Source organism: Onychostoma macrolepis, chromosome 07, assembly GCF_012432095.1.
Source record: "Onychostoma macrolepis isolate SWU-2019 chromosome 07, ASM1243209v1, whole genome shotgun sequence".
Classification (NCBI taxonomy): Eukaryota; Metazoa; Chordata; class Actinopteri; order Cypriniformes; family Cyprinidae; genus Onychostoma; species Onychostoma macrolepis.
Genome location: NC_081161.1, coordinates 4,068,540 through 4,095,637, shown reverse-complemented (window position 1 = coordinate 4,095,637; position 27,098 = coordinate 4,068,540). Strand labels below are relative to the sequence as shown.

Here is a 27,098-nt window from a genome sequence, read left to right as displayed (position 1 = left end):
ATAATCAACTCAAGAAAACTGAATAATCACCTCTTTTAGGTTTGCAATTTGTGTGGATGACAATACTCTTTCCTCATTCACTTGTGCAAAAGACTGCAGACTGTGTTTCTGCATCAAAATGCATGGGGATGCAAACACAGCATAAATCAATACAACAATAATTCATTATATATTAATAGTAAAACAAGTTCTGATACTTTCTGAATGCATTTTCTTATTGCGTTATAGCAGTGAAATTCAAATTGAAGTCTGACAATTGTGGTCAGTTTTCAAATAAGGGCAGTCATCCAGAATGCAGATTGTTCATTATTCTGTGTTTGGTTATGTGTTAAAATTCTCTTATTTTTTTTGGATAGAAAAGCTTGTTTCTGCAAGCCAGTGCATGTCCGCATAATATATTTGACCGTTTAATTTCAAAAGATCATGGAAATTCAGTTTTTGCAACTGATACGTCCATACGTCCTTTGAAAGACCATGTGTGAATAAACCATTTTTGTTTCCACCCACAGAAATACAGTTATCCATAACCAGAAATTCATATGCAAAACTATAAGATTAGTAGTCTCACTGCTAAAAGGACAATTTAAACAGCTTTCACAGCTCAAATCACACATTTTTGTATGGAAGAATTAATGAAAGTTCCTTTTAAGAGAATATAAATGGCACATTTCTGCTTTTAAAGCCATTTGCCTAATGCACTTCCTTTGTAACTGTATTACTGCTCATGTGTACTCCAAAAGCCTAAAATACTTTGCATATGCCAAATCTCTAGCAATTCATAAACAATAAGGGTGGTGAAACAAACCTAAAATAGTCTTCTTTAATTTAACAAATTAGATGTGACATTTAATTAACTCTTGCTCAATTGATCAGAAACAGGTGTTTATAAGAGTTCAGGACTGCTGGAGAAACAAACCAAAACTATCATGTTGTTTTTGTAATGTCTTTATCCTATATGCAAGGCAATACACACCTTTGCAACATTAACACACAAGTAATTAACATTAAATAACAATTCGAAACGACATTCACACAACATAAAATAAATATCCTATTTTGTTTTACAACTAAACAAATCAGCAGTGAAGATGCAATCGAGAATTCAACATGAAACAAATGTTTTTTCCTGTAATGTGAAGTTTTTCTGGGTGAACAGAACATTCAATAACAACAATAATAATAATAATAATTATGGAAGATTGTTTCCGCCTTGGAATAAAAAAGGTATTTGCACTTTTTTCTTGCAGTTGCGATTCTCACAATTCTGTTTTTGTTTTTTTTTCTCACCACAGAATAAAAACTAAAAAGTAATTGCAACTTTTTATCTTACAATTCTGCCTTTTTTTTTCTTGCGAGTTTACATCTTAGAATTCTGACTTTTCTTAGAATTGCAAGTTTATATCTCAGAATTCTGACTTTTCCTCCTCGCAATTCTGAGAAAAGAAAGTACTTTATTTTGATTTTTTTTTTTTTTTATGTGGTGGAAACAAACTTCCATTTAAATAATAATAATAATAATTTGAGTAATTAACTAGACCTAAAGAATTTAAAGAAATACATACGATAAAAAAATAAACGGCAGATTTCTATATGGGACACATTTTGCCATTTTTGTTATTTTCGGTGGCATTTTTGCCCCAAACTTGCATTAATTTCTGAAACTGTACCTCACATCAGCTGAAAACCAAGATTATTTCAAAGCAAGAGCAAGTTATTCGATTTTGATTTAAAAAAATACAAACTCTTTTTTTTTTTTTTTTCTCCTTTGGGTTAACATGCATCTATGATTTGTTCAATAAGACCAGGAATGCAAATCAAGTAAAAATAAATACACAAAATTCTACAATCTTTAAAGAGAATTTCATCATTCATGCCATATTAAATTATATATAATTGTCTTTATTTAATGTGTCCACACTTGGAAAAGTCGTGTATGGATACACGCGTCACATACATTACATTGGCCTGTAAAAACACATAAGATTGAGGTCAGTGTGTATGTGGCACGTGTGTCACTGCTCTATGTGATGCTCTCCTTGTTTCGTGTCCCGCTCATGATGAGGGTCTCGTTGTGACCTCTGCTTTCCTCTTTGCCGGCCGTTCCTCTCGTTGTGGTCGTATTCCCTCTCTTTGTCGCCCCGGTGGTGATGATGGTGGTGGTGATGGTTTGGCGGTTCCTCTTCCTGCGTATGTCCAGCGAGAGGTTGTGGATATGTGGAGTCAGACGTCTCTTGTTTGGAAAGCGTCCTTGTGGTGCGACTGTGATGATGGCGGTGATGATGATGATGATGGCTGTGGTGTTTGTGACTGCTTCTCCATTCACTCGGTTGTTGGTCGTTGTTAGCTTTAGCGTCTCTCTCCTCGGCGTTGTTGTCGTCTTCCAGACTTCCTTGCTTCTGAGTTTGGTAGTGATGATGATGATGATGATGGTAGTCTTCATAAAAGCCCGTCCTGTCGTCCGCTGGTCTCTCTGCTGTCTGCTCTCCCGCTCTGCCCTGATTTAGCAACACACGTGTGGAATAATGCAGTTATATGGATGTGGAAACACAAACTAAATGTGGATAACTAATGTTACCAAATAGAACCTTACTGAAAAGTTTTACTGAAAAGATTGTTATTGTTTTGTATGAAACAGTGTGTAAGAAAATCAAAGTAAACATCTCAATGCTGATCTAAAAGTTTTTTAACACACATGCAAGTCTCTGAAATCACTGCAAATCACTACAAACCACATCAGATGTACGGTATATGGAAGCCAGTTTTCTTCCACTGAAGGAATTTAAAAGGGTAACTATTACTTTTTTCTCACACTTCTGACTTTTTTCCCGGAACTAATGTTACCAAATGGAACCTTACTGTAAAGTTTTACTGAAAAGATTGTTATTGTTTTGTAAGAAACGGTGTGTAAGAAAATCAAAGTAAACATCTCATTGCATAACTTTTTTAACACACACACACAAGTCTCTGAAATCACTACAAATCATATCAGATGTACAGTATAGAAGTCAGTTTTCTGCCACTGAATGACTTTAAAAAGGTAACCATGACTTTTTTTCTCACAATTACGACATTTTTCTTGGAATTGTGTTATATAAACATTACTGACTTTTTTGCACAATTCAGATTTTTCCCCTCACAATTCTGGCACTTTTCTCAAACTTCTGACTTTTTTCTAGGAATTGTTATATAAACTCACAATTCCGACTTTTTTTTGCACAATTCTAACTTTTTTGTCACAATTTCGACAAAAACTCAATTCTTACTTTTCCCCAGCAATTCAGTATTTTCTTGCACAATTCTGACTTTTTTCCCGGAATTGTGTAATATAAACTTGCGATTCTGACTTTTTTTCTCGCAATTCTGACTTTTTCTGCACATAACTGACTTTTTTGCACAATTCAGATTTTTTTCTTTCAGACTTTTTTCTGCACATTACTGAATTTTTTTTCTCACAATTCTGACATTTTTCTAGGAATTGTGTTATATAAACGTACAATTCTGACTTTTCCCTTGCAATTCAGAATTTTCTTGCACAATTCAGACTTCTTCTGCTCATTACATATTTTTTTCTTACAATTCTGACATTTTTCTTGGAATTGTTATATAAACTCTATTTTTTGTTGCATAATTATGACTTTTTTCCCCGGTATTGTGTGATATAAACACTCAATTCTGACTTTTTTCTCGCAGTTCCGACTTCTTTTCTCGCAATTCTGACTTTTTTCTCGGAATTGTGAGATAAACATGCAACTGCGAGTTATAAAGTCCAGTTCTGAGGAAAAAAAGACTTACAATTGTGAGTCCATATCTCACAGCTCTGACTTTATTACTCACAATTGTGTGTTATAAAGTCAGAATTGCAAGATATAAATTCACATTTCTAAGTCAGAATTGTGAGATAAAAAGTCACAATTACCTTTTTATTTATTCAGTGGCGGAAGCAAGTTTCCATAGATCTACTATCACTCTCCAATGTTAAAACAGTCCATATTCAAATTATTAACTACATATTTAAAACTCTAAAAGTCAACAACTCTAAGATTATCAAAGGAACACTTCACCCAAAACCGACCTCATTTACTCATCCATATGCAATTTTTAAATCTGTATTATTTTCTTTCTTCTATGGAAAAATTTATGTTGCTGCTGCTGTTTTACAAAAGCACATTATGAACATGCACAGTCAAGATAAAAAAGCACAAAAAGCTCTTAAGTACCATAAGAGTAGCCCATATAAACAATTTTAATCTTTTTGGGTGAGTTATTCTTCAAGCTAAGTTCTAAAGAAATTAGGTTTACTATCCTGAACTTGGTCAAATGAAAGCATGACTGAGCTTCAGTCTTACACGCACACACACTCACTCACCGTTACTGAGGCTACTCATCTGTAATAGGAGTAACTTCCTCAGTCTGAGAAGCAGCAATGTTTGTCAACAGAACAATAAGGACATTTGTTAAAAAAAAAAAATATATATTATAACATGTAGTCTTGTAAGTTTTTAGTGGTTCATTATTTTAAGTGTAATTTTCCAGGGAATTTAGAGATATGACTTTTTGGAACCCTTATGAAAAAGTAGTACACCTTAGCAAACTTAAAAAAAAAAAAAAAAAAAAAAGAGTATTTATTGTTGAAATAATATACTTTAATATACATTAAAAAATATATATATATCTAAGTGTGAACTGAAAGTAATGTTTTTGTTTAAATTTATATCAAATGCAGTTAGTTGAACTTTAAAGTGCTTTTTCGGCCCACTTAAGTAGTAAATTAAGAAATAGTCATGAAAGTGTCTCTTTAAGTACACTTAAATGGCTTTTTATGACTATTATGTTATCTGCAAGTATAGTTTTTAAAATACCTTTAAGATTTGAATTGCACTTCTTTTTAACTCTGAAACTTTAATTCAAGCCTTTGTTAGGAAATCCTGTAGTAATGCAACTAGATACCTATGCAAAACTTATTTTAGCATGCAAGCCACAATAATTGATTACAGGTACTATTGCTTTCTCAGTTTGCTAATGTAAGTGCAGGCTGAAGTCTCATAGGCACCTTTGGTTGTGGATTAGTCAGCGAGTCCTTGCAGGCGACTGCGGCTGCAGCGACTGTGGTGAGTTTCTCCAGCAGAGGGTTTGTCTGCGGGACGCTGGGAGGATGAGTGGATCTCCAGTAGGCCTCCAGATAATCAGCCATGTGCTCGCAGGCATCTTCCAGCTGATTCTCATCAAGAATGATGTCGAAAAGCTCCTGGATAGAGAACAAACAAGAGTGAGAAGAGGGAAACGAACTGTTAGAGAGCAGAGAATGAGAGCGAAAGGGTGATTGTGCGGTTTATCGCAAGTATTTATTCAATTACTGTAACTCACTGAAGGGCACTGGGCCAGTTTGTCTGCTGCCACCATCTGCACATTGAGATGTTTTGCCTGAGACTTTCCTCTAGACTTTATTAGCCGCTGCAAAACCTGAAAAATGGACACACCAGAAACAATATCCCAGCAAAACTTTGTAAAATCAAATCAAAGGTTTATCAATTTAATATTTTAAAGACAAAATAATAATAAAATCACATATTAACATGTACTTAAGTCCTTCTTAAGTTGGATAAAAAAGCACTCGAGTTCATTTAATTGTCATTAACATGCAATTAAGTGTCTGAAAACATTATATTCAGTTCACAATTCAGTATATTATTTTAGAGCATATTAACAAGTACTCTTTTTTTAAAAAGTATGCTCATGTCTTTTCACAAGGGAAGTAGAGTTATTTAGCAAAAGTTCACTTTATTAAAAGCTTCACTTTAAAGTGCATTTAAATAATTGTAAAGTTTTCATAGTCTTTTGTTGTACTTTAAGGAAGTAGACTTATTTTGATGTGTTGACTAACATACTAAAGCAGTACTTGATTATAATTTGAACTGTAGTGTTTTATTTTATGATACAAAGTTAATGCCTTTGCATCTTCATCATTACAAATGTGTAATAACAAATACATTTAAATACATGACATACAAGTTTAAACTAAAATGGCATTAAAGTATATTTTAGTTTACCATAAATGCCTGTCAGCACATTCAGCAGCACTTTACTCATATTTCATACAATTAAAAAAAAAATAAATAAATAAAATTGCACTTAAGTGTGCTTTTTTTGATCTACTTAAGTAGGACTTAAGTTTAACTTTATGCAAAAGTATGAGTGTATTATTAAAGTTTTTTTTTTTTCCTTCAAAGTACAGTGGTGTGAAAAAGTGTTGGCCCCCTTCCTGATTTTTAATTTTTTTGCATGTTTGTCACACTTTAATGTTTCAGATCATCAAACAAATTTAAATATTAATCAAAGATTACACAAGTAAACACAACATGCAGTTTTTTATTATGAAGGGAAAACAAAATCCAAACCCACATGGCCCTATGTGAAAAAGTGCTTGCCCCCTAAACCTAATAACTTGTTGGGCCACCCTTGGCAGCAACAACTGCAATCAAGCGTTAGCGATAACTTGCAATGAGTCTGTTACAGCGCTGTGGAGGAATTTTGGCCCACTCATCTTTGCAGAATTGTTTTAATTCAGCCACATTGGAGGGTTTTCGAACATGAATGGACTGTTTAAGGTCATGCCACAGCATTTCAATCGGATTTAAGTCCAGACTTTGATTTGGCCACTCCAAAACGATAATTTTGTTTTTCTTGAGACATTCAGAGGTGGACTTGCTGCTGTGTTTGGGATCATTGTCCTGCTGCATAACCCAAGTGCACTTGAGCTTGATGTCACAAACTGATGGCCGGACATTCTCCTTCAGGATTTTCTGATAGAGAGCAGAATTCATGGTTCCATCAATTATGGCAAGTCATCCAGGTCCTGAAGCTGCAAAGCAGCCCCAGACCATCACACTACCATCACCATGTTTGACTGTTGGTATGATGTTCTTTTTATGAAATGCTGTGTTGGTTTTACGCCAGATGTAACGGAACACACACCTTCCAAAAAGTTCAACTTTTGTCGCATTAGTCCACAGAATATTTGCCCAAAAGTCTTGGGGATAATCAAGATATTTTTTGGCAAATGTGAGACGAGCCTTTGTGTTCTTTTTGGTCAGCAATGGCTTTTGCCTTGGAACTCTCCCATGGATGCTGTTTTTGCCCAGTCTCTTTCTTATTGTTGAATCATGAACACTGACCTTAATTGAGGCAAGTGAGGCCTGCAGTTCTTTAGATGTTGTTCTGGGTTCTTTTATGACCTCCTGGATGAGTCGTCTTTGTGCTCTTGGAGTAATTTTGGTAGGCCGGCCACTCATGGGAAGGTTCACCACTGTTCCAAGTTTTCTCCATTTGTGGATAATGGCTCTGACCGTGGTTTGCTGGAGTCCCAAAGCCTTAGAAATGGCTTTATAAACCTTTCCAGACTGATACATGTAAACTATTTTGTTTCTCATCTGTTCTTGAATTTCTTAAGATCGCGGAATGATGTGTTGCTCTTTGAACATGCTTCACTTTGTCAGACAGGTTCTATTTAAGTGATTTCTTGATTCAACAGGTCTGGCAGTAATCAGGCCTGGGTTTGGCTAGTGAAATTTAACTCAGCTTTCTAAAATAATGTGGTTAATCACAGTTCTTTCATGATTTAATAGGAGGGGGCAATTAATTTTTCAAGTAGGGCCAGGTAGGTTTGGACAGCTTTTTCCCCTTAATAAATGAAATCATCATTTAAAAACTGCATTTTGTATTTACTTGCATTATCTTTGTGTAATATTAAAATTTGTTGGATGATCTGAATCTTTTAAGTGTGACAAATATGCAAAAAATTAAAAAAATCAGGAAGGGGGCCAATACTTTTTCACACCACTGTATATGTGTGTGTACCTTTGGAGAGGTGATCTTGATGTAGACAGTAATAGGTGCAAGAGATGTTTTTCCCAGTTGAGCCGGATGATTTATCGTGTCAGCGTCAAGAACCACCAGCTGAAGCGTGCGAGCCAGTTCAAAGATTCTCTCGATCTCACTCTGAACCTCCGCTATACATACATACGCACACACACACACACACACACACGACAGTTAGAGAGTAATGCTGAGAATAACAGAGAACCAAACCACTGGAAGCAATTAAGCTACCATTACAATTCAGAAAGAATAATGTGGTGAAGTAACATGCAATGTAATGAGTTCAACAAAACAGGAACAACTTTAAAGCCACACAATTATGGAAGGCAATCATAAGTAATCAAAACAATTCTGGTTCTCATTCTGATTCAGTTTAAAAAAATTCCAATTTTAATAATTCAATAATTACAATTTAATTAATTTCATGAATAATTACTTTAGTACATTTGTTGAAACACTACATTCTAGTAATCATTCCTAAAATCAAAAACAATATGCTAACATATTTGAATGTTTTTTCTTTACTTAAAGTACAGTTCATCGCAACAACACACTTGTGAATCTGTTTCATTGTCAGTAATTTAATTTATTTTATTATCAGGCAAATTAAGACTTAAGACCTTTTTGACTTGCAGTCAAGAACAATTATGACAAATTTGCTAGTCATTTTTATTTACCAACTCATTAAAACAAAAAGAGTACTCATTAAGTACAAAAATAAACTTATTGCATTTATTCTATGAAAAAAAGAGAATGCTGCTATTTGTGATATTTATACATTACAAATTATATATGACATTTATAACATGACAGAAAATTGAACTGATTTGAGAACATATATGACAACTAGCTTTTATCGTGTGGGAGTGTGTGTATGTCCTGCTCTGGATACTGTAGGAAGGAAAATTCAAGAATAAAGACTGTGTAAGAGAATGCAATTGATGTAAGCAAGAATGCAGAAACATTTTGAATACAAAAAGGAAAATTATTTACTTAATCTCACCATTTTAGATAAGATTTCCTTTTTTAGTCATTCACATCAAACCATTAAACACTTTCACTTACCTAAGTTGGAGCGTGTGTTCGAGCGCTCGATGATGGCATGTTTACTGGGGTTGTTGAGCACAGAGCGCTTGGCCAGAGAAATATCAGCAGCCACCCTCGTGATCGAGATCCTGAATTACACAAAACAAGGAGAATACACAATGTAACTACACGTTAATTAAATGCAAGCTCTTTAAATGTAATTGCAATGCACCAACATGTATGTGCATAAGTATATTGTATTAAATGGTTAACTGTAAGATTTATAATTTTTATAACTGTTCTATTATTAATGTCGAAAACAGTTGTGCTGCTTCATATTTTTGTGTAAACGTGATGCACTACCATTCAAGTAAAATTATTGCCAGTAAAGACGTTTAAAATGTTACAGAAGATTTCTCTTTCAAATAAATGCTGTTCTTTTGAAATTTCTATTCATCAAAGAATCATTATATAACGGTTTCGATAAAAAAAAATATTTGGTAGCACAACTGTTTTCAACACTGATAATAATCAGAAATGTTTCTTGAGCAGCAAATCAGTGTATTAGAATGATTTCTGAAGGATCATGTGACACTGAAGACTGGAGTAATGATGCTGAAAATTCAGCTTTGATCACAGAAATAAATTACATTTTAACATACAGTCATAGCCACAAATATCGGCACCCTTGTTAAATATGATGAAAGAAGGCTGTGAAAATTAATCTGCATTGTTTATCCTTTTGATCTTTTATTAAAAAAATTTAACAAAAATCTAACCTTTGTTTGGATAATAAGAATTTAAAATGGGGGGAAATATCATTATGAAATAAATGTTTTTTTTTCTCAAATACTCTTTGGACACAATTAATGGCACCCCTAGAAATTCTTATGAGTAAAATATCTCTGAAGTATATTCCCATTCATATTCACAATTTTGAACTTGAAATTATCCAGCCATAGCTTCCTTTTTCACAGAAATATAAATAGAAGGGAAAACAAAGCCCAAATTCCCTTAATCATCCATCACAATGAGAAAAACCAAAGAAAATATTTCTGATGTGCAGCAAAAGATAATTGAGCTTCACAAATTAGTGAAGTGGCTTTAAGAAAAGAGCTAGAGCAGTGAAAATTCCCATTTCCACCATCAGAACATAAAATGTTACGAAACTGCCTGGAAGAGGACGTGTGTCTATATCGTCGTAATGCACGGTGAGAAGGAGAGTTTGAGCGGCTAAAGACTCTCCAAGGACCACAGCTGGAGAATTGCAGAAAATAGTTGAGTCTCGGGGTCAGAAAACCTTAAAAAAAATGGTCAAACAGCCCCTACATCACCACGTGTTGTTTGGGAGGGTTTCAAGAAATATTCTCCTAGCTCATCCAAAAACAAACTCCAGCATATTCAGTTATCAGACACGACTGGAACTTCAAATGGGTTTGAACACTCAAGATGGGTTTGTTGAACAGGGATAAAAAGTACACCATGTGTACAATGAAACATACTGCTGTACACTATATTGCCAAAAGTATTGGGTCACCCCCTTCTAATGAACAGGTTTGACTACTTTAGTAATTTCCATGAGTACAAATCTTAATGTTTAAGCATATAATGATATTCTAGGGAATTGTGTGCTTCTAATTTTAAAGCAACAGTTTGGACCCTTTTCTATTCTAACATGACAATGCCTCTGTGTATAAGGCAAGGTTCAAAAAGAAATGACTGATTGAGTCAGTGTGGAAGAACTTGACTGGTCTGCAGAAAGCCAGCTAATCCAAGCTGAACACCTCTGGTGTGACTTTAAATGCAGATCTTGAGCCACAAACTCTTTACCAAACACTAATGACTTGTACATACACTATATGGACAAACGTATTAGGACACCCCCTTCTTTAGAACAGAAAAAGGCACTTCCAAAACTGTGGCAACAAAGATGGAAACATAATTTATGTATTTAAAAATTATATTTCCATCTCTGTTGCAACAGTTTTGGAAGTGTCTAAAATGACTGTACCCATATGTACAAGTCATTAGTGTTTGCTAAAGAGTTTTTGGCTCAAGATCTGCATTTAAAGTCACACTTTTGGCAATATAGTGTATTTTTGATGTTGTGGGCCTATATTTCTGCTGGAGGTCCTGGACATCTTGTTTAGACACACGGCATCACTGATTCTATCAAATACCAACAGATAAAAAATCAATAAGTGACTGACTCTGTTAGAAATCTTATAATGGGCCATGTCTGGATCTTCCAACCGTACAATAATCTAAACACAAACCTCAAAATCAACACAAAAATGGGTCACTGAGCACAAAAGCAAGCTTCTGCTGGCCATTCCAGTCCTCTGACCTGAACCCTGCAGAAGATGAGTGGGTGAACTGAAGAGAAGAAGCACCGTAATGGAGCTGGGACTCTAAAGGGTCTGGAGTGATTCTGGATGAAGGAATGGTCTCTGATCTCTTGTCAGGTGTTCTCTAACCTCATCAGGCATTATAGGAGAACATTTAGAGCTGTTAAACTGGCAAATGGAGGTTTCAAAAAGTATTGAATAAAAGGGTGCCGTTAATTGTGGCCAATGTGTATTAGAGAAAAACATTTATTTCATAAATGATATATCCCCCCATTTAAAACTCTAATTATCCAATGAAAGGTTAGATTTTTGTGATTTTTTAAATAAAAGATCAAAAGGATTAACAATGCAGATGAATTTTCACAGCCTTCTTTGATCATATTTACCAAGGGTGCCGATGTTTTTGTCCATGACTGTATATTCACATGAAAAACAGCTATTTTGAATTATAATAATATTTTATAATTTTCACTGTATTTTTGGTCAAATAAATGCAGCCTTTGTGAGCAGAAGAGACATTAAAAAAATCTTACAGATCCCACACTTTTGACCGGAAGCGTACATAAGGCCATCAAATATAAAGTATGACCATGTTTTCTGATGGTTTCTTAGTTTTAGAATATTTGACCAGTCTGTTACAAATGCACACATCCCTTCTCTCTATGCAGTCCATTATTTTTCTTGTATATGCCTGGGAGATACTATAAGAAAACATGAAATTAGCATCTCCACATCCATTGTACATGACGTAACATACATGTCGCAGATGAAAAAATATCAAATTCAAATGCATTTCAATTGGATTTCAAACCACATATGAATTTGGTAAGGTCTAAGTTTGTAAAAAATCAGATTTGATTCCGATTCACAAAAAAGATATGTATAATTTTAACTGTCATACTGTAAATCCTGCACAGTCGTGTTTGGGAAACTGCAGTCAAGGGAAGCTACAGGCTTGTGACCCGGCTGTGTGCTTATGGACCAGCATGGCCAATTAAGGCAATGAGATGCGACTATTTAAAGAAACATCATACACTCACGTGACACACACACACACAAACATATAAACTATTCCAACAGAGGGAACCGCTTAAAGACTCACCTCCCTTCAAAGCGGTGCTTCAGAAAGTCAAACAGAGCTTTCTGCATCATATCTGTTACCTGTTTACACACAAAAATTATTTTTTAAGAAATAGTTATTTTAAGAGATAGTTTACCCAAAAATGAAAGTTCAGTCTTTACCAACTCAGCTTAGCTAAAAAAAAACATTAGTTCTTCAGAAGTTATAAACAAGTTAGATATTTTGCAAAATGTCCAGTTTTCTCTTTTCAAACTGTATTTTCAGAGAAACGGTAATTTTTCTTTCTCCCAGCTCTTCTAGTGGCTGTTATGTAGCTGTTATTTATTTTGTTCTCAACATCATATTTGATCAAGAATAATCTGTGCAACAAATTCAAACACTAAAGACATAATCTCAAAATCGCACAGAATAAAAATAGTATAATAGTAATAATAACAATTTGCACATTATTTAAAATACAAAGATGTGTTTTCTATGATACTGTAAATGCGTCTACTTATATTTAAATTATTTTTTTATTTTTAATGTTTTTTGTATGTGTGAGCTCGATTTCAATCATAGTTTTATTTATAATATTATTTTTGCACTTCAATTTGCAACTTCTAATTTTTTTTTGCATGTCTCACTTTTTGTGTGCATTAATTCTGCTGCACCAAATAAGCCAAAAATTGTGGGTAGTTTGCATTTTATTGCAAGCATTCAGATGTCAGGTTAAAACCATTTTAATGCTATTTCTCCTATAACAAAATATTATACATGCAATACTGCTAAAATCTAGAAAGGTGATTACAAATAGGGGCCCAGTTGTAGCACCTAATATATATATATATATATATATTTTTTTTTTTTGTACAAACATACAACAAAAGTTTGTGGACATGATTTTTCGAAGTTGTAAATAAAGATTATTGGAGTACATTTTACAACAAATTACCGTTACAGTTTTTGTACTTCAAAATTTCCAACTGAATTCAATGTTGCTGTTTCTTTGTAATTATTTGTTAAATTTAGTTATTTTTCTGAGAGAAAACTGCTTTAAAGTAATTTATTTAAAGTAGTTCATTTTTAAGTGTTTTCCCTTACAAAGCAACCAATGTTTTCCATGTTTTGTCATTTTTAGTCCTTGACGGTTGTTTAATTGTATGGAAAAGAGCAGCTTGAACATTCTACTAAACATCTCCACAAAACAAAGGCATCACAAGGGGTGAATTAACCCTTTAGTATCTTCTCTATAAAATCACAATGCGTTTTGCAGCACCTGACCTCGTAGCCCTTGAGCGACGGTCCCACCAGCACCACCGGTCTCATAGACGGCACCACATCATACGGAGGAACATGCTCTGTCTGTAGAGCAGCATAAAACACACACCATTAACCTCTTCAGTGTGCGCACAGAACACACACTTCACAATCACAGCTAGGAGAGATAAAAGAGGGGAAACCACAGTAGATCTGATTGAAAATACTAATTATCCATATTAAGATCTAGACTGCAAGTGTCAAATTTAATGTCAGCAGGCTGAGAATGTCCAGTTCTTACATTGCTGTATTGTTAATTATTTCAGATTGAAATTAAATAAAAATGTTGACTGCAGATTAAGGATTTCTATTTGTTTTGCCTGAGCTCAAATTAAGTTTGACACCCAACTGAAAACCCAGTTTACATACATTGAGTGTTTCATACATACTGTGAGCTTTAGTAAAATAATTTGTTAATATCAGGCTTTTGTAACAGTGCTGTGTTAAGCAAATTAGACAATTATTATTTATGCAATTTTGTATGTAATTGCACAAACAATAATTTTATTGGTTAAACATGCACACACACACACACAAACAAATGCAAATCTGAAGCTGTATAACAGAGAAATGTCAGAAGGGAGACCCACACAGTGAAGTGGTTGCTAAGTAGTGGCCATGCCATCATTCCTACTATGTTGTACATTTCTATGCCCCCTCATGTCTAGGATAAAATATGAAATGTACCATTTTTAAATTTTCACAAACATCTCTAAGTATAAACTGTTAAAAATAAAGGTTCTTTGTTGGAAATAATTGTTTCCATGAAGAATCCTAACCATCCATTGAATGTTTCCATTCCACAAAAAGTTCTTTGTAGTGGAAAAGGGTTCTTTAGATTTTTAAAATTTATGTACACAAAGAAAAAAATGTTTCTTTTAACAGCTGTTCACTGAAAGGTTCTTTAGGGAACTAAAAATGGTTGTTCTATGACATCCGTTTAGGAATCTTTATTTTTAAGTGTGCATTAAGGTGTGATCACATTTGCAAAATTTTACAGGCTAAAAAAAGATCTATTAATAGTGTAGCAACACATGAAGAATCGCTCACACAAAAGTCACGTTATAAAAAAAGCAGCTTTCTGTTGAACACAACCAAACACGAGCAAATCTGTGTGTGGAACTTTTCGCGAAACTCTCGAAAGCATGGATTCCTATTGAAATGTGAAACTTCGCCAAGCAATGGTAAATGTGACCGCACCTTTAGAAATGTTTTGTGGTATAAGTTGGTTTCACTGTAAAACATTATATTCTGTTCTATATATACATTATTAGTCAAGTTTTAATTTTTTTTTAATGTTTTTGAAAAAAAGTCTTAGCTTACCAAGTCTGCAATTATTTGATTAAAAATACAGTAAAAACAGCATATGGTAAAATATTATTACAATTGAATGCTTTTTATGATATTATATTTTCCAAATATAATTTATTGCTGTGACTCAAAGCTGAATTTTCAGCATCATTACTCCAGTTTTCTTTGTCACGTAATCCTTCAGAAATCATTTTAATATGCTGACTTGCTGCTGAATTACTACTGGTGCTAAATTATTAATAATGGTTTGTATTATTACCAATGCTGAAACCAGTTTTTGCTGCTTAATATTTTTGTGGATGAATAGAAAGAACAGCATTTATTTGAAATCTTGTGTAACATTAACATAAATATCATCACTTTTGATCAATTTAATGCATCCATGCTGAATCATGGTTTTCATAAAAATACAAAGCAGCATAGCTGTTTTCAACATTGATAATAGAAATGTTTCTTGAGCAGCAAATCAGCATATTAGAATGATTTCTGAAGGATCATGTGACACTGAAGACTGGAGTAATGATGCTGAAAATTCAGCTTTGATCACAGAAAACAATTATATTTTAAAATATATTCACATAGCAAGCATTTCTTTTAAATTGTAATACTATTTCACAATATTACTATTTTTACTGTATTTTCGATCAATTAAATGCAGCCTTGGTGAGCAGAAGTGACTTCTTTCGTAATTATTCAACACTTTTACTAGTGTATATACAGTATATCAAAATTATCTTCAGATTAAAACTATCATGTAAATCCGTCACTGAGCAGATTCCATCCTGTTAATTTTCTTGCCATTGTGTAAATAACAATAAGCTATAATTAATAAGCTCGAAGTACTGCATAACAGGAATGAGCGGCTGCAGGCCTCGGGCGTCCACTGACCGCACGGCTCTCTGTGAGGCTCGACTTACCGACTTATGCCTCTGCTTAGCTGAGGAAAGGAGGAAGGGAAACAGACAAAGGGAGTGTGAAAGATTAGGATACAGAGGAACAAAGACAAGACAGGGAGAGAGAAGGGAAAGAGTGAGTGGTGTAAGCTGGTGTGGACATTCGGACGACGACAAGCAACACAGGCTCTGCGCGATGCTGCTGTGACGGACAGATGCAGAGCGAGGGAGCGTCCATCGACATGCTTTACCTTTTTAAAGAAAGGCATTCGTTTCTCACGGGCTAAAGGGGATATTACTGTGTTTGGGCTGGCTTTGGGTGAACGCTGATGGGGAGGAGGGTCGCTCTCCTCCAGATCTAACCCTGCAGCATCTATGTCCACAGCTACACACATATATAAACACGCACACACGTACATATGAGCCTCAGCAAAACACACAGGGGAATTCATACACAATGCACAACAATCATTTATGAGACAATAAATTACAGTTATGCATTGAAGCACACAGCATTTCAGTAAAAGCATTACACTTTAGCATACTTAGAATACTTAATTGCTAATATACTTATGTATGTATGAACTGAATGTAATGGTTTTGGACACTTGATTGCATATTAATTGCAATTAAATAAAAATATTTAATTGTTAAATATTTAATTCAATTAGATAAACTAAAGCTTTTTGACTCACTTAAGTTGGACATAATTACTTCTATTGTCTATCACATATGGTTAAAAGTGCTGCTGAATGTACTAACAAGCATTTATGATAAACTAAAATATGCTTTAACATTTAAAATATAATACATTTAAATGCAATATCAAATAACGCACCACCGTTAAAATTACAATAAGTTTTTTACATGTGCTTTAGTATGTTAGTTATTATTAGAAATATTATTAGAACATACTTATTTAAAATGTATTTTAAAGTAAAATTTTGGTAACACTTTATTTGGTAACACTTTACAATAAGGTTCATTAGTTAACTACATTAGTTAACATGAACTAATAATGAACTGCACTTATACAGCGTTTATTAATCTTAGTTAATGTTAATTTCAACATTTAATAATACATTATTAAAATCTTGTTAACATTAGTTAATGCACTGTGACCTAACATGAACTAACAATGAACATCTGTATTTTTATTAACTAACGTTAGCGAAGATTAGTAAATACAGTAACAAATGTATTGCTCATGGTTAGTTCATGTTAGTTAATACGTTAACTAATGTTTAACTAATGAACCTTATTGTAAAGTGTTACCCTTTATTTTAAGGTGTCCTTGTTACATGAACTTACTCTTATAATAACAATAAATTATGCATAATTACATGCAAGTAAATCTAAGCCAAATCCTAACCCTAAACCCATATAGTAAGTACATGTAGTTAATCAATATTACTAAGTACTTAAATGTATAATTACACTGTAACAAGGACACCTTAAAATAAAATGTAACCAAAATTTTACATTTGACATTATTACAAAGGTCACATTCTAAAAGTGTACTTAAGTGTGTTCAGAAAATTAGTTATGGAGTTTTCTCTCTTTAAGTCACTTAAGTGGCCTTTTATTTTTATTTTTAATTATTATTTTTATTTTATTTATTATATTATCTGTTTATCAAAATATAATAATATAAAATTTTAAGTACACTACAAGTGCATATTCAATACTAACACTAATAATAACACTTTTTAAAAATATGTACAGTCAGGTCCATATATATTTGGACACAGGAACAATTATTCACATATTCAAGTTACAGTTATATAATGAAAAGTGCACAAAAAGTGCACACCCTGAGCTTTAATTTGAGGCTATTCTCATCACAATTGGAGGAAAGGTTAAGGAATTACAGCCCTTTAATATGTACACCCCCCCCCCCTCCCTTTTTTTTGACTCAAAAGCCATTTCATGGACAGATGTGAGCTATTCTGTCGTTATTTCTACATCAGTTAAGCAGGTAAAAGGTCTGGAGTTGATTCTAAGCGTGCCATTTGTATTTGGAAGCTGTTGCTGTGAACCCACATCATGCAGTCAAAGGATCTCTTCGTTTAAGTGAAACAAGGCTTCAAAAACAAAACAAATCCATCAGAGAGATAGTTTCAACAGTTTGGTACATTCTGAGTAAAAAATAATGCACTGGTGAGCTCAGCAACATAAAAAGGCCTGGATGTCCACGGAGGACAACAGTGGTGGATGATCGGAGAATCCTCTCCATGGTAAAGAAAAACTCTTTCACAACATCCAGCCAAGAGAAGAACACTCTACAGGAGGTAGACGTGTCACTGTCAAAGTCTACAATCAAGAGAAGACTTCACCAGAGCAAATACAGAGGGTTCACCACAAAGTGCAAAAAAGACCTAATTAGACTTTGCCAAAAAACATCTAAAAAAGCCAGACCACTTCTGGAAAAGCACACAGCATCATCTGTGAAACATGGTGGAGCAGTGTGATGCATGAGCTGCATGGCTTCAGTGGCACTGGGTTACTGGTGTTTAGTGATGACGAGACAGAAGACAGAAACAGCCGGATCAGTTCTGAAGTGTATAGAGATATACTCTCTGCCCAGATTCAGACAAATGCAGCAAAGTTGATTGGACGGCGCTTCATAGAACAAATGGAGGATGACCTAACACATACAGCAAAAGCAACCCAGGAGTTTTTGAAGGTAAAAAGTGGATTATTCTGCAATGGCCGAGTCTATCTCCTGATCTCAACCTGATTGAGCTGCATTTCACTCGCTGAAGACAAAACTACAGGCAGAAAGAGCCACAAACAAACAACAACTGAAGTCAGCTGCAGTAAAGGCCTGGCAAATCAGGGGGAGGCGGGTTAGCTGTGTATACAAATGGTTGTAATTCCTAAGCATTTTATGTTATATTTTTGTTCAACCCCTTGAATTAAAGCTTAAAGTCTGCACTTCAATCACATCTTGATTATTTTATTTCAGATCCATTGTAGTGGTGTAAAAGTTACAAAAACTCAGTCAGTGTCCGAATACTTCCGGACCTGACTGTATGAATGTATTTGAATGTATTTGTAATTGCACATTTGTAATGATGAACTTGTAAATTAGAACATTTAAAATATATTAATATATTTTGGTAATATCAAATTACACACTACAATGTACTTCCACACTAAAGTGTACTTGTTTAAAGCACGACAATAGACTAATAAAATGTTTAATTTGACAATATTACAAAGTTCGGTTTTTAAAACTGTACTTAAGTGTGAAACAGTCATGAAAGCATCTGTCTTAAAGTATAAAATTCCCAAAGTGAATCCCATTCACATTCCTCTAGGATTTTTTGACTAGGGTAGAGGATGTGTTGAAAACTGCAATATAATATAACGTGACATATAATATACCAAGTATTTCACAATAAAATTAGTTTGATGTGCTGAATAATGTAAATAAAAACGTATTGATGAGTTTTAAAGTGACACCCAATGTTGATAACGTACCTGAGGATGGAGGGGTTGATTTACGTGAATTTGAAACAACGTCTCCTAAACTAGATAAGGAGTTTGCCCCTAGTTTACTGTAAAAGAAAAGAACAACATAGAATCCTTAACAAAAAAGAAAGGTGTAATGGGTTTAGTTTTCTTCTATGTATTTAAAAGTGCTCTTCTAAAGAAAAAACAGCCTTGGCGATCTGAGCGGATTCAGTGGGTGACCAGTTAAATGAGCAGTTAAAGCCATTTAAACAATTTCAAGCTCATTATTTTCAGCAGGCTATAGCAGAAGTTAAGTTTAAAAGCAATGTAAGCCTAAGCACATTGTAGAAAACATTAGCACCAGTCGTCTCTACAATCTACTTAGGCTTCAGATCCCTTGTGAAAAAAGTACACTACCATACTTTTAAAGAGTATAGAAATAATATACTTTAAAAGAATATACTTAAGGATGAACTAAAAGTAATATTTTCAGACACTCAATTGCATGTTAATGACAATTAAATAAACTTTAGAGTGCTTTTTTGACCCACTTAAGTAGGACTTTAGTACATCTTTATATGTAATTGTATTATTATTTTGTCTTTAAAATATGAAGTTTAAAATAAACTTTTGATTTTACATTACAAATTGCACTTTTTAAAAGTGTACTTAAGTGTGTTTAGAAACAGTCATGAAAGTGTCTCTCTTTTAATCACTTAAAGGGATAGTTCACCCAAAAATGAAAATTCTGTCATTAATTACTCACCTTCATGTCGTTCCAAAACCGGAAAGACCTTCGTTCATCTTCAGAACACAAATTAAGATATTTCTGATTAGGGGTGTAACGATAAATCGTTTAATCTAATACATCACAATTCTCTCTGAAATCGATTCTGAGCTTAGTTTTAACAGCAGATGGCACTGCATGCTTTAGAAACAGCTTGCTTTCAGTTCCTTACACACACACCACTTGAACTCAAAATAATCATTCATAAAGTTCAAAAAGGTTGAAGCGAATTACAAGAGTGTTTACAGTGGGTTGTGTTTACATTAATCTTGTGTCATAAAAGCATAAAAGCAGAGGTGCAAGTACATTTAACCACTCAGTTGAACGCACAATTGGTCTTCTTCGTGAGCATTTGAGTGTGCAGTTAAAAACTAGCCTAGAGCACCATCTGCTGTTAAATCGATTCAAGAGAGAATCGCGATGCATTAGGAAAATCATAGAATCGATCCATTAATCGATTTATCGTTACAACCCTATTTCTGATGCATTCCGAGAGCTCTCTGACCCTCCCATAGACAGCAAGGGTCCTTACACGATCAAGGCTCAGAAATATAGCAAGGAGATCGTTAAAACAATCCATGTGACGTCAGTGGTTCAACCGTAATTTTACAAAGCTACGAGAATTCTTTTTGTGCGCAAAGCAAACAAAAATAACGACTTTATTCAACAATTCGTCTCCTCCGCATCACCCTATAGCGCCATTTTGGAGAGTATTATTATTATCGTTATTATTGTTTTCTTTGCACACAAAAAGTATTAGCTTCGTAAAGTTACGGTTGAACCACTGATGTCACATGGATTATTTTAACAATCTCCTTGCTACATTTCTGAGCCTTGATTGTGGTCGGACCCTTGCTGTCTACGGAGGGTCAGAAAGCTCTCGGAATTCATCAAAAATATCTTGATTTGTGTTCTGAAGATGAACAAAGGTCTTACAGGTTTGGAACGACATGAGGGTGAGAAATTAATGACAGAATCTTCATTTTTGGGTGAACTATCCCTTTAAGTGGCCTTTTATTAAATTAATATTATCATCTGCAAGTAGAGTTTTTTAAATACACCCTCTTTTAAGATTTGAAATACACTACAAGCGCACATTCAATACAATTAATTCAGGTCAATTCAATTAACTGAATTAAGCACACTTCTTTTTCACAAGGGATGCTTTTGGGAAACAATCTAAGTCTAGTTTTTTTGAAAGTGGCAATATTAAAGCTCTATTTTCTGTAATATTTTGTTTAGTAAAGAACTATACGTTATGTGTTTGTGTAACAGATACCTTGAGTAAAATTTCCCCTGTTTCACACGTTGCTCCTGGTGGATGCGAATGCTTTCGAGCTTCACCGGACTTGGGATGAAACCGATGTCACACCCTTCTTTCACCAAGCGACCAATCCACCAGTCATTATTAAATTTCTGTCATTAAACACACAGAAGTCACCCGTGGTGCATATTTATCATCATCAAAATACCATTTCCACAGAACCTTACAAAGCAAAACTTCAAGGCCATACATAATCTTAAATATATTAAGTACTATAAAAATGTTTTATTATCATTTGCAGAGTGTAAAAACTGTAATTAAAAAACTAATCTTGGTTATTTAAAATGGGCAGATATACTTTCTGCCATAAACTGTACTTCAAGGCCTTGTGATATATGTGTGCAAGTCTGTTTTAGGTAAAGAATCTGTAATGCATGATGTATTTTGAGTGTGTTGTGTTTTTTGTGATATGGACATGCATTTTATTGGCTCAGGTCTTTAAAAACACTATAATCAACTGTAATAATCATTTCTTCTTCATTTTCATCTGTATATATTCATGTGAATATGGATATGGATACGTGTTTAAATACATACTTCTTTAACATGAAGGAAATCTTTAGCCTCAAATGAGATTCCCATTCCAGGCACAGGGACGTCGTCTTCAAGAGAAGCACTGTAGCCAACATTAGTACGTACTGCAAACGCCACTGGTTTAGACTGTGTAGAAGAACAAATAGTGAGTACAGTATGAACAACTCTCATGCATTTCAAACCTGTGGAACACAAACGAAGATATTTAGAAAAATGCATCAGTGTCCATAAAATAGGGTTCAATATTGTTAAAAAAAAAAGTCTTATTTTGTGTTCTGCAGGAGAAAGAAGATATGCATACAGGTTTGGAACGACATGGGGATAATTCAATTTTTACAAAATTGTAATTTAAAAAAATACCACACAATTATCCAGGAAAAATAATTTCAATCATTTCTTCAGACAAAATCATTGTTTGTGTTTAGCGGATTTACAAGCTCTAACTTTTACGTAGCTTTCTTGTCATTTAATGCAAGACACCACAGAAAAAAAAAACATTGCTTTTTCATGACTAGTGAAAGAAAATATAAAATACACTTTCAAGTATTGCATATTATCTATTTGTGTCTGTGGATTTCAATTACTAAACATATTTTTCCAGGCTGTTTTCTCTGCACTTCAGCAACACTTACATACACCAAACTTAGCAGTTTTATTTCTATTTATATTCTGAAGATTTTTACTGAGGGTTTTGTTCATCATTTGCCTGATTTTATACAACCTTTCATTCCTAAAAACATGATATTTTTTCTTTTGATTGACAGTATATTCTGATTTGTGGAGTGATAAAAAAAAAAAAAAAAAATCCTCAAAAATAAAAACCATTAGCTGTAATATGTCAACAAAATTAAACAAGAATTTTAAACCTGGCTTTATCTAGTGTTCAGATTTATGTTCTGCAGTGTATGAAAATTATTACATATTTAATTAGATAATGCCATATTTGCATACTTAAACAAAGCATCCCAGAATACTTGTAACATAAAAAATATTTGCAATTCTTAATGTAATCAGTCACCTGGAGAATTATATGGGGGTTATACTGTTCATTTTCTTCCATATTCCCATGGGTAAAAACCTTGACAGACCTATTTCATCCGCTTTCATTATCTAAAAGAAAAAAAAAAAAAAACTGCCAGGGTATTTAAAAAAAAAATAATCTAATTTTGTGTTCTACGGAAAATAAGTAGTAAATTATTATCTACAAATTTTTAAGTGTTTTCATGAATACAAAAAAGAAGCAGTGTTTGACACACAAGGGCAAAATCAGTATGGACTCAATGTAATTCACTTCCACATGATGGGCTGCACAAGCAATGAATTATGGGTGTGCCAAACAGAGGACACAGTGTCCTCTAATGGTAATGGTGGGTTGATCACATGCAAACCTGACTCTCTGTCAAGACAATGCTGCTTTATCTTCCCTTTCTTTATCTCAGTCTGTCATCTTTATATTTTCTAATCAAATAAAAAGATATGCAAAACTAAAACTATGCACTGTATTATTGTAATAATATGCAATATTTCTTATAGGAGCTTTAAATAATTTTTATATATATTGTGTAGCTTTGAAACCCTTGTTTTGTTTTCACAGCCACTTCCTGCCTCTTATGTAACACCACTTTCCATTACACATGCAGTATTGATCAGACACAGTGATTGTAACCTTTTATGTAAATGTCTGCTCAGACTGATCAGCATCTACAGTTTCATTCACATTCACCAAAAACACACACACATCTGACAGCTTGTTTGCTTTACTTGAGAGTGTTTATGCTAAATCTTTGACTAACACAGATTCAGGTTATTTTTGGTTGAGTGAAATTGTGTAATTCCTACAGGAAAGCAAAACTGAAATTTTTTTTTATACACAGTCAAAAGCGTGAAATAATTTACATATTTTAATGTTTTTGACGTATTTTATGCTCACAGAGGCTTCATTTATTTGATTAAAAAACAGTAAAAATAGTGAAAATATTATTATAGTTTAAAAGAACTGCTTTCTATTCATATATATTTTCAAATGTAATTTATTCATGTGCTCAAAGCTGAATTTTCTGTCACGGTTCATGGGATCACAGTCTCATCTGTGCTTCTGCTGTGTGTGTGTGAGTGGGCGTGTCTGATTACCGCTACGAGCTGATCATTCCCAGGTGCGGCTTGTTTGCGGCTCTATATTAGGTGTGCTAACCTTGTCTTGTATTGTCAGATCCTTGGTGTTTGTCCTCGCGCTCCTGGTCACACTGTTGCTCCGGTGTCTGGCTCCCTGGTCGTCTTCTCAGCCTCTTCCTGGAGATTCTACCACCATGAGCTGCCCATTGCGTCCCTGCGCTACGGAGACTTGTCAGCCCTACGGAGAACTACTGTCACTCTCCATTTGTGTGTTCTTTGGATTATCCAATAAACTGTTTGTTTTGCATCCGCTATTGAATCCTGTCTCTTTTCCCGTGACAGAAGGATCTGAACCTACCGATATGGATTCAGTGGAGGCTTCAGGACTGCAGAGTCTTTTGGCCTCTAACAACGCTCGTATGGATCGCCAGGATGAGTAAATGGTGGCTACCGGGCGTGCCGTGCAAGCACCCGGTGCGCCACCCCCACCGCCTGTTCCCCTGATTCCAGCAGACATCGTTCGTCAGCGTGAACCCAGACTACCCACACCAGAGATGTACGGAGGCGAGCCCGATCTCTGCAGAGCTTTTCTAACTAAATGTTCTGTTCTTTTCCCTCCAGCCTCTGACATTTGCTACGGAGGAGGCCAAGGTGGCTTTGGTGTTGACGCTGCTGACAGGAGAAGCAGCGTTATGGGGAACAGCGGTGTGGGAGAACCAACATCTCTGTTGTTCCTCGTTCCACGCCCTCCAGGAGGAGATGAGAAGGGTCTTCGATCGCGCGACTGGCTGCAAGGCAGCTAGGCGATTAGCTGACCTCCAGCAAGGAGAGAGGACCGTCTCCTGTTATTCGATTGAATTTCGGACTCTAGCAGCAGAGAGTAAGTGGAACGAGGAGGCGCAGTGGGACATGTTCCGGCATGGGTTGGCTGATCGTATCCAAAGGGAGATATTCATGCTGGAGTTACCTCCTGATTTGGATGGACTCCTAGATCTGGCACTGCGCGTGGACTCTCGCCTTCAGCAAAGTGGTCAGCGAGGTCGTCACCTGAGAGACTTCGCGTTTTCCGAATATTCTCCCACCAACTCCGATGATGCGATCAGTCATTCGCCAGGAGGCGAACCCATGCAGCTGGGGAGAGCTCAGCTTTCCCGGGAGGAGAGAGAACGTCGGAGGAGGCGAGGTCTGTGTATTTACTGCGGGGCTGCTGGACACTTTCTAGCCGAGTGTCCCGTAAAAGGGCAAGCCTGACAACAAATCTGAGGCTACTGTCGGGTGGGATCTCTCTTAATAAGACCTTGGCTAATACTCTCCTCCCGGTTAGATTGCAATGGGCAGCAAGAAGTCAGGAGTGCAAGGCATTAGTGGACTCTGGGGCTGAAGGTAATTTTTTGGATTTTTCTTTTGCCAAACACCTTCAGATTCCCATTATCACTCTCAATCATAGGATTTTTGTCAAGGCACTCAATGGACAATCACTGCCCTCTGTTACGCACTCCACCACTCCCATTACCCTCATCACGTCTGGCAATCACACCGAAAGGCTCCTTGCGACCTTGCATTGACTACCGAGGCTTGAACAACATCACGGTAAAGAATACTTATCCTTTGCCGTTGATATCTTCAGCTTTCGAGCGGTTGCAGGGAGCCTCCCTCTTCACCAAGTTGGACTTGCGTAACGCTTATCATTTGGTCCGGATAAGAGAAGGAGATGAGTGGAAGACTGCTTTTAATACCCCCAGGGGGCATTTTGAATATCTTGTTATGCCGTTTGGGCTATCCAACTCCCCCGCAGTCTTCCAGGCACTCGTTAATGACGTGCTGAGAGACATGGTCGATCAGTTCATATATGTCTACCTGGATGACATATTGATTTTTTTCTTCTCTCCAGGAACATGTTCAGCACATCAGACGAGTGCTCCAAAGGCTGCTCGAGAATGGGCTTTTTGTCAAGGTGGAGAAGTGCGCGTTTCATGCACAGTCGGTTCCGTTTTTTGGTTACATCATCTCGTCCGAGGGAACACGCATGGATCCCGATAAGGTTAAGGCTGTGGTGGATTGGCCAACCCCTGATTCCTGTAAGGCCCTGCAGAGGTTTCTGGGGTTCGCCAATTTCTACCGGCGTTTTATTCGCAATTTCAGTTAACTAGCCGCTCCTCTGACTGCCTTGACCTCCACCAGGGTGACGTTCAGGTGGTCGAGTGCAGCTGAAGCTGCATTCTCCAACCTTAAGAGCCGCTTCGTTTCGGCTCCCATTCTCGTTGCCCCTGATCCCACACGTCAATTCGTGGTGGAGGTCGATGCGTCGGAGGTGGGGGTAGGTGCGGTGTTATCTCAGCGTGCTGCTTCGGACGACAGGGTTCATCCCTGCGCGTTTTTCTCTCATCGATTATCTCCCGCCGAACATAACTACGACATTGGTAACAGAGTTGTTGGCCGTTAAGTTGGCTTTGGAGGAATGGCGCCATTGGTTAGAGGGTTCGGGGGTTCCTTTTATTGTCTGGACCGATCATAAGAACCTTGAGTATATCAGATCCGCTAAATGCCTTAACTCCAGGCAGGCTCGCTGGGCATTATTTTTCGGTCGTTTCGAGTTCACCCTTTCTTACCGACCGGGTTCTAAGAACATCAAACCTGACGCGCTGTCACGCATTTTTGACCATTCCGAACGCCCGTCCTCTCCCGAGTGCATTGTACCGGAGAGACTGGTTGTCTCTACGCTCACTTGGGAGATCGAGTCGAGGGTTCGCACAGCCTTGGAAGGGGTAACGCCTCCGCCCGGATGCCCTCCGAGCCGGTTATTTGTGCCAGAGAGATTACGGTCCGACATTATTCGGTGGGGTCATTGCTCGAATGTGGCTTGCCATCCAGGAATTGGTCGCACTAGCTTTCTTGTTAAACAATGGTTCTGGTGGCCTTCCATGGCACGTGACGTCCGGGATTTTGTTTTGGCCTGTTCAGTCTGTGCTCGGGGTAAGACTTCCAATCGTCCACCAGAGGGGCTACTCCAACCGCTGTCTGTCCCTTTGAGACCCTGGTCCCACATCGC

At 35.8% G+C, this 27,098-nt stretch overlaps 1 protein-coding gene across 6 annotated transcripts in view; it reads right to left on the bottom strand.

The window, feature by feature from the left end:
* Positions 1–816: 816 nt before the first annotated feature.
* Positions 817–27,098, bottom strand: part of cacnb2a (calcium channel, voltage-dependent, beta 2a) — a 45,935-nt gene continuing 19,653 nt past the window's right edge. For 3 of the 6 annotated variants that reach the window (XM_058782285.1, XM_058782284.1, XM_058782282.1), the window contains exons 3-13: positions 21,941–22,063; positions 21,359–21,495; positions 19,320–19,396; positions 16,085–16,218; positions 13,594–13,674; positions 12,352–12,410; positions 8,941–9,050; positions 7,855–8,006; positions 5,365–5,460; positions 5,051–5,245; positions 817–2,495 (exon numbers count right to left, since the gene is read on the bottom strand). In XM_058782285.1, the coding sequence (XP_058638268.1) occupies positions 2,013–2,495; positions 5,051–5,245; positions 5,365–5,460; positions 7,855–8,006; positions 8,941–9,050; positions 12,352–12,410; positions 13,594–13,674; positions 16,085–16,218; positions 19,320–19,396; positions 21,359–21,495; positions 21,941–22,063 (1,647 nt within the window). In that variant the 3' untranslated portion in view covers positions 817–2,012. The other 3 variants (XM_058782287.1, XM_058782286.1, XM_058782288.1) reach the window with 2 other exon arrangements.